The 12,329-nt window shown below is 38.3% G+C and overlaps 2 protein-coding genes across 2 annotated transcripts; both read right to left on the bottom strand.

Moving 5' to 3' along the window:
* LOC142109393 (metallothionein-like) lies at nt 1-2,574 on the bottom strand. Its single transcript, XM_075193559.1, has 3 exons — nt 2,373-2,574; nt 1,173-1,238; nt 1-247 (listed from the first exon to the last, which is right to left on the bottom strand). Exons 1-3 carry the CDS (start codon nt 2,401-2,403, stop codon nt 156-158), a joined length of 189 nt encoding a protein of 62 aa, XP_075049660.1. The 5' UTR covers nt 2,404-2,574; the 3' UTR covers nt 1-155.
* Nucleotides 2,575-9,020: 6,446 nt separating this feature from the next.
* LOC142108994 (metallothionein-like) lies at nt 9,021-11,128 on the bottom strand. Its single transcript, XM_075192973.1, has 3 exons — nt 10,907-11,128; nt 10,506-10,571; nt 9,021-9,315 (listed from the first exon to the last, which is right to left on the bottom strand). The coding sequence occupies exons 1-3, from the start codon at nt 10,935-10,937 to the stop codon at nt 9,224-9,226; spliced, it is 189 nt and encodes a 62-aa protein (XP_075049074.1). The 5' UTR covers nt 10,938-11,128; the 3' UTR covers nt 9,021-9,223.
* Nucleotides 11,129-12,329: the final 1,201 nt, after the last annotated feature.

Genomic DNA, 12,329 nt, shown 5'->3' with positions numbered 1-12,329 from the left:
GATACTGTATATTAGAAACATACTGCACATTGTATTACACATTACACAGATACTGCACACTGTATTACACATTACATACATACTGTATACATCACAGTGTAAGTCACAATATACAGAGCAGAGTGTAACAGATCCTCTCCTCAGTGTAGAACAGGTCACTTGCAGCAGCTGCACGTCCCAATTCCATTGGTGCACTCACACCCCTGGCTGCACTTACTGCACTCATCCGGACAGCAGGAGCAGCAGCCTGTGGAAGAAGAAATTCATCAGATGCAGCAATATGGTGACCTACATACATCAGAACAGGGGGTTTATCTACCCGGCACAAGTAAAAAAAACTACTGTTGAACTACAAATCCCATGATGCTGTCAGTTATGTTGCCGATTAGGAGAGTTTCTATACTGAGGCAAAACCTGGCGTCTGTCTCCAGCGTTAATACAGATAAAGTGACAACATTTCATGTACATACACTAATACATATATTTATGGTGATTTGTGTGCGGGATAAGACTAGCACCAGTTCAGTTACCTCCTCAGGCAGAAGGACAACCATAGAATTTCAGTCAGTTGTCAATAACCTATTCACAAAACTGTCGGCCTGACATAAAATGAGTGTTACTAAATCATAAAATACATATTCTACTTAGATGCCAGTGTGCCATAACTAGAAGTTTGCTTTTGTAGTTGCAGTAGCATATCCTCTCGACAACTACAATATATAATCAATATCTTACAGGTTTGGGTGAGGGAGAAATGACGTTTAATTAATGCTCCAAAATCAAATACAAACCCTGGATATTTAGGTGCATTGCCCTAGAACTGCTTTTAGGTCACCAATGTACGAGGAAATACACTTTTGGAGTGTGCTCACACCAAGATCAACACCTGCAAACATCACCAATAACACATGTGGTTGTCATATATCTGGCAGTACTGCATGCAACTGAATATAGTCCTGTTACATGACATTATAGAGGAGATGTAAGAACTGGAAAGGGAGGCTATATTGACTAAAAAGTAATAATTCCCAGATTGAATGGTTATTATATTGTTAAGTATTATTGATTCTAAATATTTTAATGTGGTGACAGGTGCACCTTAATAGTAAAAAAGATATACCCAAGCTGTGCTATAGTGTGAATACACCTACATAATTCCCTTATACACTTACTTTTCTTACATGATGCACATTTGCAATTTTGACACTTGCAGGAATCTCCACAAGAACAGGAGGCACCTGGGAGAGAAACATTCCATAATAAATTGCTTATATTTCATTGTACTTGCAACACATTGACTATTTATAAAGAAATGTACAGCTAGGTTAATGAAGTACAATACATACAGCGCTCCCTCCTTATACCACCAGCTTAAAAGGCAAGTAAAGCCTCTGTTTAACATCACTATGGGGCATATTTAATAAAGCACGATAGAGCTTTTAACGGGTCATTAAGGTGTCCTCCGCAAATTTATTAAGGGTGCATCGCAGCAGATATCATGGATATCTGCTGCTTTGCATTTCTCTTCGTTTTTGGGAGCAGTCACCATTCAACAGAATGGTGACTGCTCATGGCCGCAATCTAACAAGTCCCGAAAAAGCATTTTTTTCGGGAACTTGTCATGTTAATGTACGCCAGCTGAGGCTGGCGTACATCATCGGAATTGAAGAAATCTAATGCTGTCAGCTCTGCTCCGAAGAGCAGAGCTGGACAGCGCATGTGTGGAGGGATCACATGATCCCTCCCTGTCACTCAGCGCTCTCTTTCTGCAACTATCGTTGCAGAGACAGAGAGGGGATCTGTGTGCGTTCTTGGAACTGGACATGCGCAATTGAAGAGTGAAGAGAAGACCCGGAGACAGCGCTTCCGAAGAGGGGGGTAAGTATGATTTTTTTTATCACTGAAACAGCAGTTTTTCGGAACTGCTGTTTCTGTGCAGGGCTGTACATAAATGTGAGAAATAGTTCAATCCTTATCATTGCGATAAGGATTGAAAACTACTTTTCACTTTATGTGAATATTGATAAATGTGCCCCTATTATATATCAATGACTTCACCCATTGATAAATCAGCCAGTCACTATATTGTATCAAGGGATAGACAGCCATGCTAACAACACTGCATGCAGTAGAAGACTTTAATCTATTTCCCTTATCTGCTTACATAACAATTTTACAAAATCAAAACAAAGCATTTTCATTATTACATTTATTTGCTCTTTAAAGAATAAATCACCTATTTATGACTTTCACATATATGAAAAGATACCTCATACACAGTTTTATAATTTGTATAGTTCTACTTTATTACACAGTGCAGTATTTTATTTATGGTACTATAAAGCTCCCCCTATATATCCCCTGTATATTACCTGTTGAGCAGTTACAGTCCTGAGGGTCCATGGTTGCTATGGATACAGATGTTTGGTAGATGGTTCTGATTCTCTGTGTTGCTGTATGAAGTATACAGCTGCTCTGCTCCTTATATACACAGAGCCCAGGCTGAGTGCAAAACACAGCTCATAAACACACCCACCAACCATATGACACAGACATGTGTAAGGACAGAGTATAAACAAGAGATATGCTGTGTGCAAAACCTGCACAGTCACACAAGGCAAAGGATGAGACAGCAAAAAGAAGCAGGGTCCTGGGCATATCAATCAGTGATTTACTAATACTCAAATACTAGTAGGTTAATTGGCTGCTATCAAAAATTGACCCTAGTCTCTCTCTGTATGTGTGTGTGTGTGTGTGTGTGTGTGTGTATGTTAGGGAATTTAGACTGTAAGCTCCAATGGGGCAGGGACTGATGTGAATGAGTTCTCTGTACAGTGCTGCGGAATCAGTGGCGCTATATAAATAAATTCATTTTACTGCAGCCCTGATTTAGTGATTGATATCAGGCTCTGAACGTGATATGCATTTTAAACTCTCAGGAACAGGGGCCTCTCCAGTCTGTGTCCATGTGTGATATTCCATCCACATTCCCTCTCTATTTGCATTGTACTGCTGAAAATGTTGGAATGTTTGTCAGTATGATAATAGGGTTAGTCCTGCAGTTGTTCTAAATATTATTATTCTTTTACTCCAACTTAAAGCTGGTTACTCACTGGTATTGCATTTTTGGCAAAAATACAAGTGCTAACCACTTGTGCATATTAACGCCATGAATTTGTATTTGATATGTATTGCACAAATGCTATAACCACTGTTGATATGCTCTACATACGATTTTGAATGTGTCCAAAGTGCAAATTACACAAAGCTTTTGTCATTCATTTCTACAGCTCTTTCATTTCAATGGAGTTTCCAGTGTAAATAAAACAAACAATGAAATAAATGGAAGAAGTTCTGTTAGTGTAGATAGATAGATAGATTGATATGAGATAGAGTTTTGTTGAGATTTTAGTTCCAATGACAGTGAGCTGTATAGATAAGTTCAGGCTGAGTGCAGAGACAGTGAGTTGTATAGATTAGTTCAGGCTGAGTGCAGAGACAGTGAGCTGTATAGAATGGCCCAGGCTGAGTGCAGAGACAGTGAGCTGTATAGAATGGCCCAGGCTGAGTGCAGAGTGTTCTATGCACAGACTAGAGCTGTGTGCAGATCTTGCAGTCAGTGGTCACAGCCGTCACTGTGCACTCAGCACACATTCTGTGTAACTCATCGCTCTGAGAAACAGGAAAGATGCACAAACTACCATATACTTACAGCTATAATAAAGTTTCATAATGCATTACATATAATCCCTGATATGACACAATTACTTAAATAATAGATATAAATGAGCCCATCACCCCTAGCAGAAATTGAGCTGATATTACAATGTCTATTTTCTTATAAATATTGTAAAAATATTATAAAAATATAATGCTGCCCTCTGGATTTCTTGTCACTGTGTTACCACAAAGGAAGTTTTTTTTATAAATCCCCTTCAACAATGTCATAACGAACCTAGGGGCACATTTATCAAAACTCGCAGAATATGAAAAATAGTTTTCAATCCTTATCGCATTGATAAGGATTGAACTATTTCTCATATTTATTAAAAAAGCAACACAGGAACAGCAGTTCCGAAAAACAGGGAGGGATCATGTGATCCCTCCACACATGCGCTGACCAGCTCTGCTCTTCGGAGCAGAGCTGACAGCACTGAAACTTTTTATTAATGATAATGTACGCTGGCGTACATTAACATGTTTGAAAAGTTAATTACATTTATTGTTAAATAACGTTACTGAGCATTCCCCATACATTGTTATGGGGAGTGCTCAGTAAAACGATACGAGATGCAAAGCAGCAGATATCTATGATATCTGCTGCGATGTTGCTATCATAAATAGCAAATTAGTGTTTAATCCCCGAAAACTGTTGTTTTCGGGGATTTTACAGGGGGGAAACCTTTGATAAATAGGCCCCCTAATGATGATCTGCTTTTACTCATGTAAAACAGTTTCTTGCTTAAACGTTAACTCCGACCCTAATGACAACATATTTTTGTTGAATTCCATAAAAAAAATACAATTCTCACTGCCCCATAGAGCGATCGCCGTTCACCCAGTGTCTACACTGCCTTGTGTCTACAGTAAAGTCTATTGCGTCTGGCTTAGAGTATGGTATAAATCAGACACTAGATGGCGCTGTTGTGTGAGGTGACGTCACAGACATTCCAGCTTCTAGTAAGTGAGAGCAGCGCTGCTCTCTCGCCGGGCGCGGTGGCGTGCGTCTGTAATCCCAGCTGCTTGGGAGGCTGAGGCTGTCGGATTGCTTGAGTCCAGGAGTTCTGGTCTTCTCTGTGCTATGTCGATCGGGTGTCCACGCTAAGTTCGGTACCGATATGGTGACTCTGGGGGAGCCCGGAGCCACCAGGTTGCCCTAAGGAGGGGTGAATCGGCCCAGGTCGGAAACGGAGCAGGTCAAAACCCCCGTGCCAATCAGTAGTGGGATAGCGCCTGTGAATAGTCAGTGTAGAGCAGCCTGGACAATACAGTGAGACACAGTCTTTTTATTATACTTATTATCTAACATTCTGTCACTATTCACCACTCATACCCTGTATTATTTATTTATATTGTTTTAACAGTATTCTGAACAACACAGGATGTGATGTTGTTGGTTTTTTTATATTGTTACATGTTCTGACAGAGATACATTGTTACACTTTTTTCTGTATTCTAAACATTAGTTTTAATACAGGAGGATATATGGGATTATTAAATAACCATAGATACTATACACCACTATTTATTTATCCTTGGATTACACTCACACAAGAGTAAATGTACAATCATTATTTGGATACATAATAAACCTCTTATTATACTGTCAGATTTTATTTCCCTTATGTTTGCTATGTTTGTTTTTTACAATGTCCAGATAAAATGCAAATAGAGTAAAAATAACCCTTGTCATTTTTGCATTAATTAATAAGACAACGAGGAATCCAGTTTATTTATGCCCATAGTTTTTTTTGTTTTAAAGTTTACATACGTTCTAAAACATGATGAGCTATGGAGAATGTCTCTGACCCCTATTGGAGAAAAAAAAGAATTATACTACTATTTTTATGTCATGCTGAATATCACCAGACGAGGTCGCTCATCTCTTTACTAACTGTCTATTACAATTGTTAATTGTTCCTTCCGAGCTCAATTATGGGCATTCACATCACAGCTCAATGATAGGTGACATGATTGCATAACATTCATCCTTCAGCAGTAACAAGTACAAATGTAACACTGCCTTGAGAGACGTATATAAAACAAAGCACATGACAGCTAAATCTACTTATGTGTGTACTGATGGACACAGAATCCTGCTTTCTCCTGATACAAGTGCAGTCACAAGTGCTGGTGTTCATCTTGATTGTTTGCTATGGGGTGACCAATGTTTCTAATAAGGACAAAAAAACTATTTTAAATTATTGAAGAACTAATAATACCAGCATTGTTCTGCAGTTTACTTGTATATCATACATGTCATTTGCCTTATTTGTCACTATATGATCTGTGTGAGTCCAGTATGATACATTATGGACCTGCTGATTTTGTGTTGATAATGTTTCTTATTACAGCTTTAATATTGTACAGGCACCATCTGCGTTAAGAAAAAACTCAGACAGCAATTATTTGAATATTGTTATGAACATTCTACAATTGTCCAGACTTCAGCTTCTGAAAAAATAAGGCTTATGAGGGTGTTCAAGCAGCGGTAGTGCGTTAGCATGGTAGAGATCGCAGGGAACTTGGGGGTCTTGTGCGATAATTTTCCATGGGTTAACTTGTCTCTTAATAATAGTCTCAGTGTGCCACTCATTGCCCCATATGAGCAGCAATACTCAATACCACTAGTGCTGCAGATAATGATCCCATAGACTGGATCATTTTATGATCAGAAATTTTAATGACACAGTAGTGTAGTAGTAATAGTATAAGATTTTTTTTAAAGCTTCATTTTTTTGTTCATTTTGATAAATACATTGAGAACTACCCAGGCAGGACCAGGTGATCTGCCTCTAAAAAAATGAATTTTCATATGAGGATTTCTCAACAAACTTAAAATATTATTAAAATTAATATTAGAACATTAACTAAATGAATAAAATCTATAATATCTATGTTCTAATATTGTTTCGTTGTGATTTGAAGAACACTATCATGGAGGAAATGGAATTATATATGAACTAGTTATTATTGTGTGAGACTGTTTTGTTTTATTATGTATTTTTATGGTATTTAATAAATGCTGAAACTTCATAATGCTGACTACAAACATCTGTGAATACAATCTTCCTGTTCTCAGGGGTTTAGTTCTGTTGCCCCTTACAGAGACAATACTGCATATGTAGATACATAATACAATTAACACTAAAAGGAATCCTAGATTTCTGCTTCTCCCGAGTATATACAGATTACTGCAGTAGTGAAATGACTAGTCCAGGTTGACCAACCAAGAATTGAGAAACAAAAAGTCCCAGCATGCTTTGCTAGTAGATAACCAGTTGATAACTGACAAGATATGCTGGGACTTGTAGTTTCACAACACCTAGAGAGCCACAGGTTGGCCAGGCCTGGACTAGTCAATGACAGGATTCTTGGATTTCTGCATTCAGGGGGATAAATGGATTAATGGTTCATAGTTTTACTTAGAGATGTCCAAATTATTTGAAATGGTTTGGAATTCAACAGAATTTGTCCAGGTCACAGGTCTTGTACTTGTTCAGAGTACGATTGTGATTTTTGGGCCAGTTTGATTTGGATTCCACTGCCATGGCCGAAGTTGCAGTTAGCATAAAAAACGTTAAAATAATTTATAACATATTGCCAGTTCAAGCTTCAATAGCTTTTTTTTTCATTTGAACGGTGAATATTATTAGGTTTGAGCTCCAAGTTTGAAATCACCATTCACATAGAAAACTATTAAATAAACTGTATAAAATAGCTGTTTTAAGCTCAATCAGGCTCAAACATGTTTTAACCTGTTTGCCTCACTCAAATGTTTTACTCTAGCTCACAATGATACTTGCAGTTTAACTGTATGGCTTAGAATATTAAGTTTACAAACATTACATGGTGTTATGATTTTCTATGTCCTATTGTAGATTTTTACTTGTTTATTGTCTGCTTAATGTGTTGCTTAAATATTGCGGATAATAAAAGCAAGTGGCAGCTTGTACTTTTGACTCCATATACAATGAATCTCATGTAGTCATGATGTTACTTGGTACGTAGACTGCGAAAGAGTTACGTGAAAATGAGCTAAAAGGCAAGAGGAGGGTTTGTAACAATGAATAAAACTTTTTTCCTATGTTATCAAAGAAATATCTGCGACAAGTGGTGAGAAAGATTTCACATTGCAGTTGGTTGTCACGTAAGAATATATTTTCTTTGCTGATTTTTCTTACCAGTATTGGCCTTGTTATCAGTATGTTAGGTCTTTTTGTTGGTCTTCTCCTGGGAATGTTTCTTTGTATTTTCTGTACAGCTTGAAGTTTATTATGTACTGCACTTGTCAAATTTCTTTTGGAACACTATAGCAGAATGGTGGTGCAGTGGTTAGCATTGCTGCCTCACAGGGCTGCGGTCATCAGTTGAATTCCTACTATCTGTGTGCAGTGTGTATGTGCTTCACATGTTTATAGTATCCCACACTACAAAAACATACAGGTAAGTATAGGGATTTGTTTTGCCTTTCTCTGGATCAAAACAGCTTGAACTTCATTGACGTTTGCCTTTATCATACATTACTAATATGTAACTATATGTTTAACTGTCTAATGAAAATTATAATTTTTGGCTGCAAATTTACTTTTTATTCAGAAACATATTCTGATGTGAATGATAAGTTGATGGTTTTACACTTTAAATCACTAAGATTGAGGTTTCAGGGCGACCTAGGCTAATACTCTTGTAGCGCCCCCTCGCCTTCCACGCCAGGCTAATAAGCTGTAAGCTTGTCCTTAATTTAAGCTCCAACTTCATGTACATCGCCCTCCAAACACTGTTTACATTTCTGCGTTTTCAAATCTCAGCTCCATCTGGCTTTTTAAACAGGTCACAGTAATCTTCGTCACTTATTTCACTTTTCTTCAAATCAAAACTGTGTAGCATATTAAGTATAGACATATCTTTGTTCTAATTTATTTACTGATGTGTACATGTTTAACATTCTTCAATAAAGAAATTTGAAAAACAAAACAAAACTGTGTAGCAGAACTTAAGCGTGAATAAGCACTCCTGAGAGTGAAGGTGGAGGCAGGGCCCCCAAGAGGAATCTCAGACCCTGGTACAGCAGCTTCTTGGGGCCCGTTCTATAGCCCCTGAGGTGGCTCCTCCCACTACACAGGCAGGCCAGGGCCCCAGTAGATTGTACCTGGTCCCGCCCCCATCCCTGGGCTGTAGCCTACTCAGCCTGTTGGATAATCATACCTTGATTATGAAGATTTAGGAATGTAATAAATTGCGACTGACTTAAATACAACATGAAGATGTAATTGATTTGTCTTCCAACACTGAATAAGTCAAGTTCTAAAATATTTTTATTTAGAAAACCGTAAATAATTCTGGATACTGTATTATATTAGAAACATACTGCACACTGTATTACATATTACACAGATACTGCACACTGTATTACACATTACATACATACTGCATACATCACAGTGTAAGTCACAATATACAAAGCAGAGTGTAACAGATTCTCTCCTCAGTGTAGAACAGGTCACTTGCAGCAGCTGCAGGTCCCACTTCCATTTGTGCACTCACACCCCTGGCTGCACTTACTGCACTCATCCGGACAGCAGGAGCAGCAGCCTGTGGAAGAAGAGATTCATCAGATGCAGCAATATGGTGATCTACATACATCAGAACAGGGGGGTTATCTACCCGGCACAAGTAAAACAAAACTACTGTTGAACTACAAATCCCATGATGCTGTCAGTGGTGTTGCCGATTAGGCAGCTGTCTCAGGCGGTAATACAGATAAAGTGACAATATTACATGTACATACACTAATACATATATTTATGGTAATTTGTGTGCGGGATAAGACTAGCACCAGTTCAGTTACCGCCTCAGGCAGAAGGACAACCATAGAATTTCAGTCAGTTGTCAATAACCTATTCACAAAACTGTCAGCCTGACATAAAATGAGTGTTACTAAATCATAAAATACATATTCTACTTAGATGCCAGTGTGCCATAACTAGAAGTTTGCTTTTGTAGTTGCAGTAGCATATCCTCTCGACAACTACAATATATAATCAATATCTTACAGGTTTGGGTGAGGGAGAAATGACGTTTAATTAATGCTCCAAAATCAAATAAGCACCCTGGATATTTAGATGCATTGCCCTAGAACTGCTTTTAGGTCACCAATGTACGAGTATATACAGTTTTGGAGTGTGCTCACACCAAGATCAACACCTGCAAACATCACCAATAACACATGTGGTTGTCATATATTTGACAGTACTGCATGCAACTGAGTAAGGTCCTGCTACACGCATGCCAAAAAACAGTATCCTTACAATTTATGTAGCTCATTGTAATTGTGACAGAATACTGCTGAATTTGTCTCGTCTTTCTGAATTACATACAGGGGACGGAGGAAATATTGACTAAAAACTAATAATTTCCGGGGGTAAATGCATTAAACTTCGGTTTCTGGAAGTCGTTGGATATCGATGACCTTGCAGAGGAAATTTGTAAAAAACTACAATCACTTTCAAGGTAAGTTTTGCCTTGAAAGCCATTGCTGCTTTAAATTTCCCCTGCAAGGTCGCCGATATCCGGCAACTTGCAGAAACCGATGTTTAATGAAATTACCCCCCTTCCCGAAGTGAATGGTTATTATATTGTTATGTATTATTGATTCTAAATATTGTAATATTATTGATTCTAAATATTTTAATGTGTTGACAGGTGCATCTTAATAGTACAGAAGATTTACCCAAGCTGTGCTATGGTCTGAATAAACCTACATAATTCCCTCATACACTTACTTTTCTTACATGATGCACATTTGCAATTTTGACACTTGCAGGAATCTCCACAAGAACAGGAGGCACCTGGGAGAGAAACATTCCATAATAAATTGCTTATATTTCATTGTACTTGCAACACATTGACTATTTCTCAAGAAATGTACAGCAGGTTAATGAAGTACAATACATACAGTGCTCCCTCCTTATACCACTAGCTTAAAGGCAAGTAAAGCCTCTGTTTAATATCACTATATATCAATGACTCTTCACCCAAAGTTATTATGTAACAATGTAATTTTCATTAGATATTATCCACCCTATCACTACATATACCTACAGATAACAGAACTGAACAGAGAGCAGTAATTTATTTATGGTACTATAAAGCTCCCCCCTATATTATATCCCCTGTATATTACCTGTTGAGCAGTTACAGTCCTGAGGGTCCATGGTTACTATGGATACAGATGTTTGGTAGATGGTTCTGATTCTCTGTGTTGCTGTATGAAGTATACAGCTGCTCTGCTCCTTATATACACAGAGCCCAGGCTGAGTGCAAAACACAGCTCATAAACACACCCACCAACCACATGACACAGACATGTGTAAGGACAGAGTATAAACAGGAGATCTGCTGTGTGCAAAACCTGCACAGTCACACAAGGCAAAGGATAAACCAGCAAAACTGCCCAGGACCCTGCTTCTATCAATCAGTGATTTACTAATACTCAAGTATTCATGTTACTGCAACCCTGATTTAGTGATTGATATCATGCTCTGAAAGTGACATTGCTGGGTTTGGAACAGGGACCTTTCCAGCTTCTTACCAGTCTGTGTCCATGGGACACATTTATCAATATTCACATAAAGTGAAAAATAGTTTTCAATCCTTATCGTAATGATAAGGATTGAACTATTTCTCACATTTATGTACAACCCAGCACAGAAACAGCAGTTCCGATAAACTGCTGTTTCTGTGATAAAAAAAATCACACTTACCCCGGCTCTTCGGAACGCGATGTCCACGGATCTCCTCCTTGTCCTCTTCATTTTTCTTTACACTGCAACTGCACATGCGCACAGGATATCTCCGCTGTCTCTGCCACTATAGTTGCAGAGAGCGAGCGGTGAGTGACGGGGGGGTCATGTGATCCCTCCACACATGCGCTGTCCAGCTCTGCTCTTCGGAGCAGAGCTGACAACACTGAAATCTTTCATCTGGCGTACATTATCAAGACAAGTTACCTGAATTTTTTTTTTTTCGGAACTTGTTAGATTGTGGTCGGGAGCAGTCACCATACTGTAGAATGGTGACTGCTCCCAAAAATGAAAAGGAATGCAAAGCAGCAGATATCCACGATATCTGCTCTGCTGCGATGCACCCTCCATAAATATGCGGGACACACTCTGGGACCTGGATTGCACGGTAAGTGCACGATAGTGTACCATCACAATTTCTTAAATATGCCCCCATGTGTGATATTCCATCCACATTCCCTCTCTATTTGCATTGTACTGCTGAAAATGTTTGAATGTTGTCAGTATGATAATATGGCGAGTCCTGCAGTTGTTCTAAATATTTTCACTATTTTACTCTAACTTAAGGCTGGTTACCCACTGGTATTGCATTTTTGGCAAAAATACAAGTGGTAACCACTTGGCATATTAACGCCATGCATTTGCATGTGATATGTATTTCACAAATTGTTGATATGCTCTACAGGAGTTCCTATGCAATTTGGAATGTGTCCAGAGTACAAATGACACAAAGCTTTTCCCATGAATTTCTACATTTCTTACAGTTTAGTGGGGGTTCCAGTGTAAAAACAAAAATAAAAACAT

This window comes from Mixophyes fleayi, chromosome 12, assembly GCF_038048845.1.
Source record: "Mixophyes fleayi isolate aMixFle1 chromosome 12, aMixFle1.hap1, whole genome shotgun sequence".
In the NCBI taxonomy this organism is placed as follows: Eukaryota; Metazoa; Chordata; class Amphibia; order Anura; family Limnodynastidae; genus Mixophyes; species Mixophyes fleayi.
Note: the sequence above shows the minus strand (reverse complement) of the source record. Positions and strands in the feature narration are given on the sequence as shown.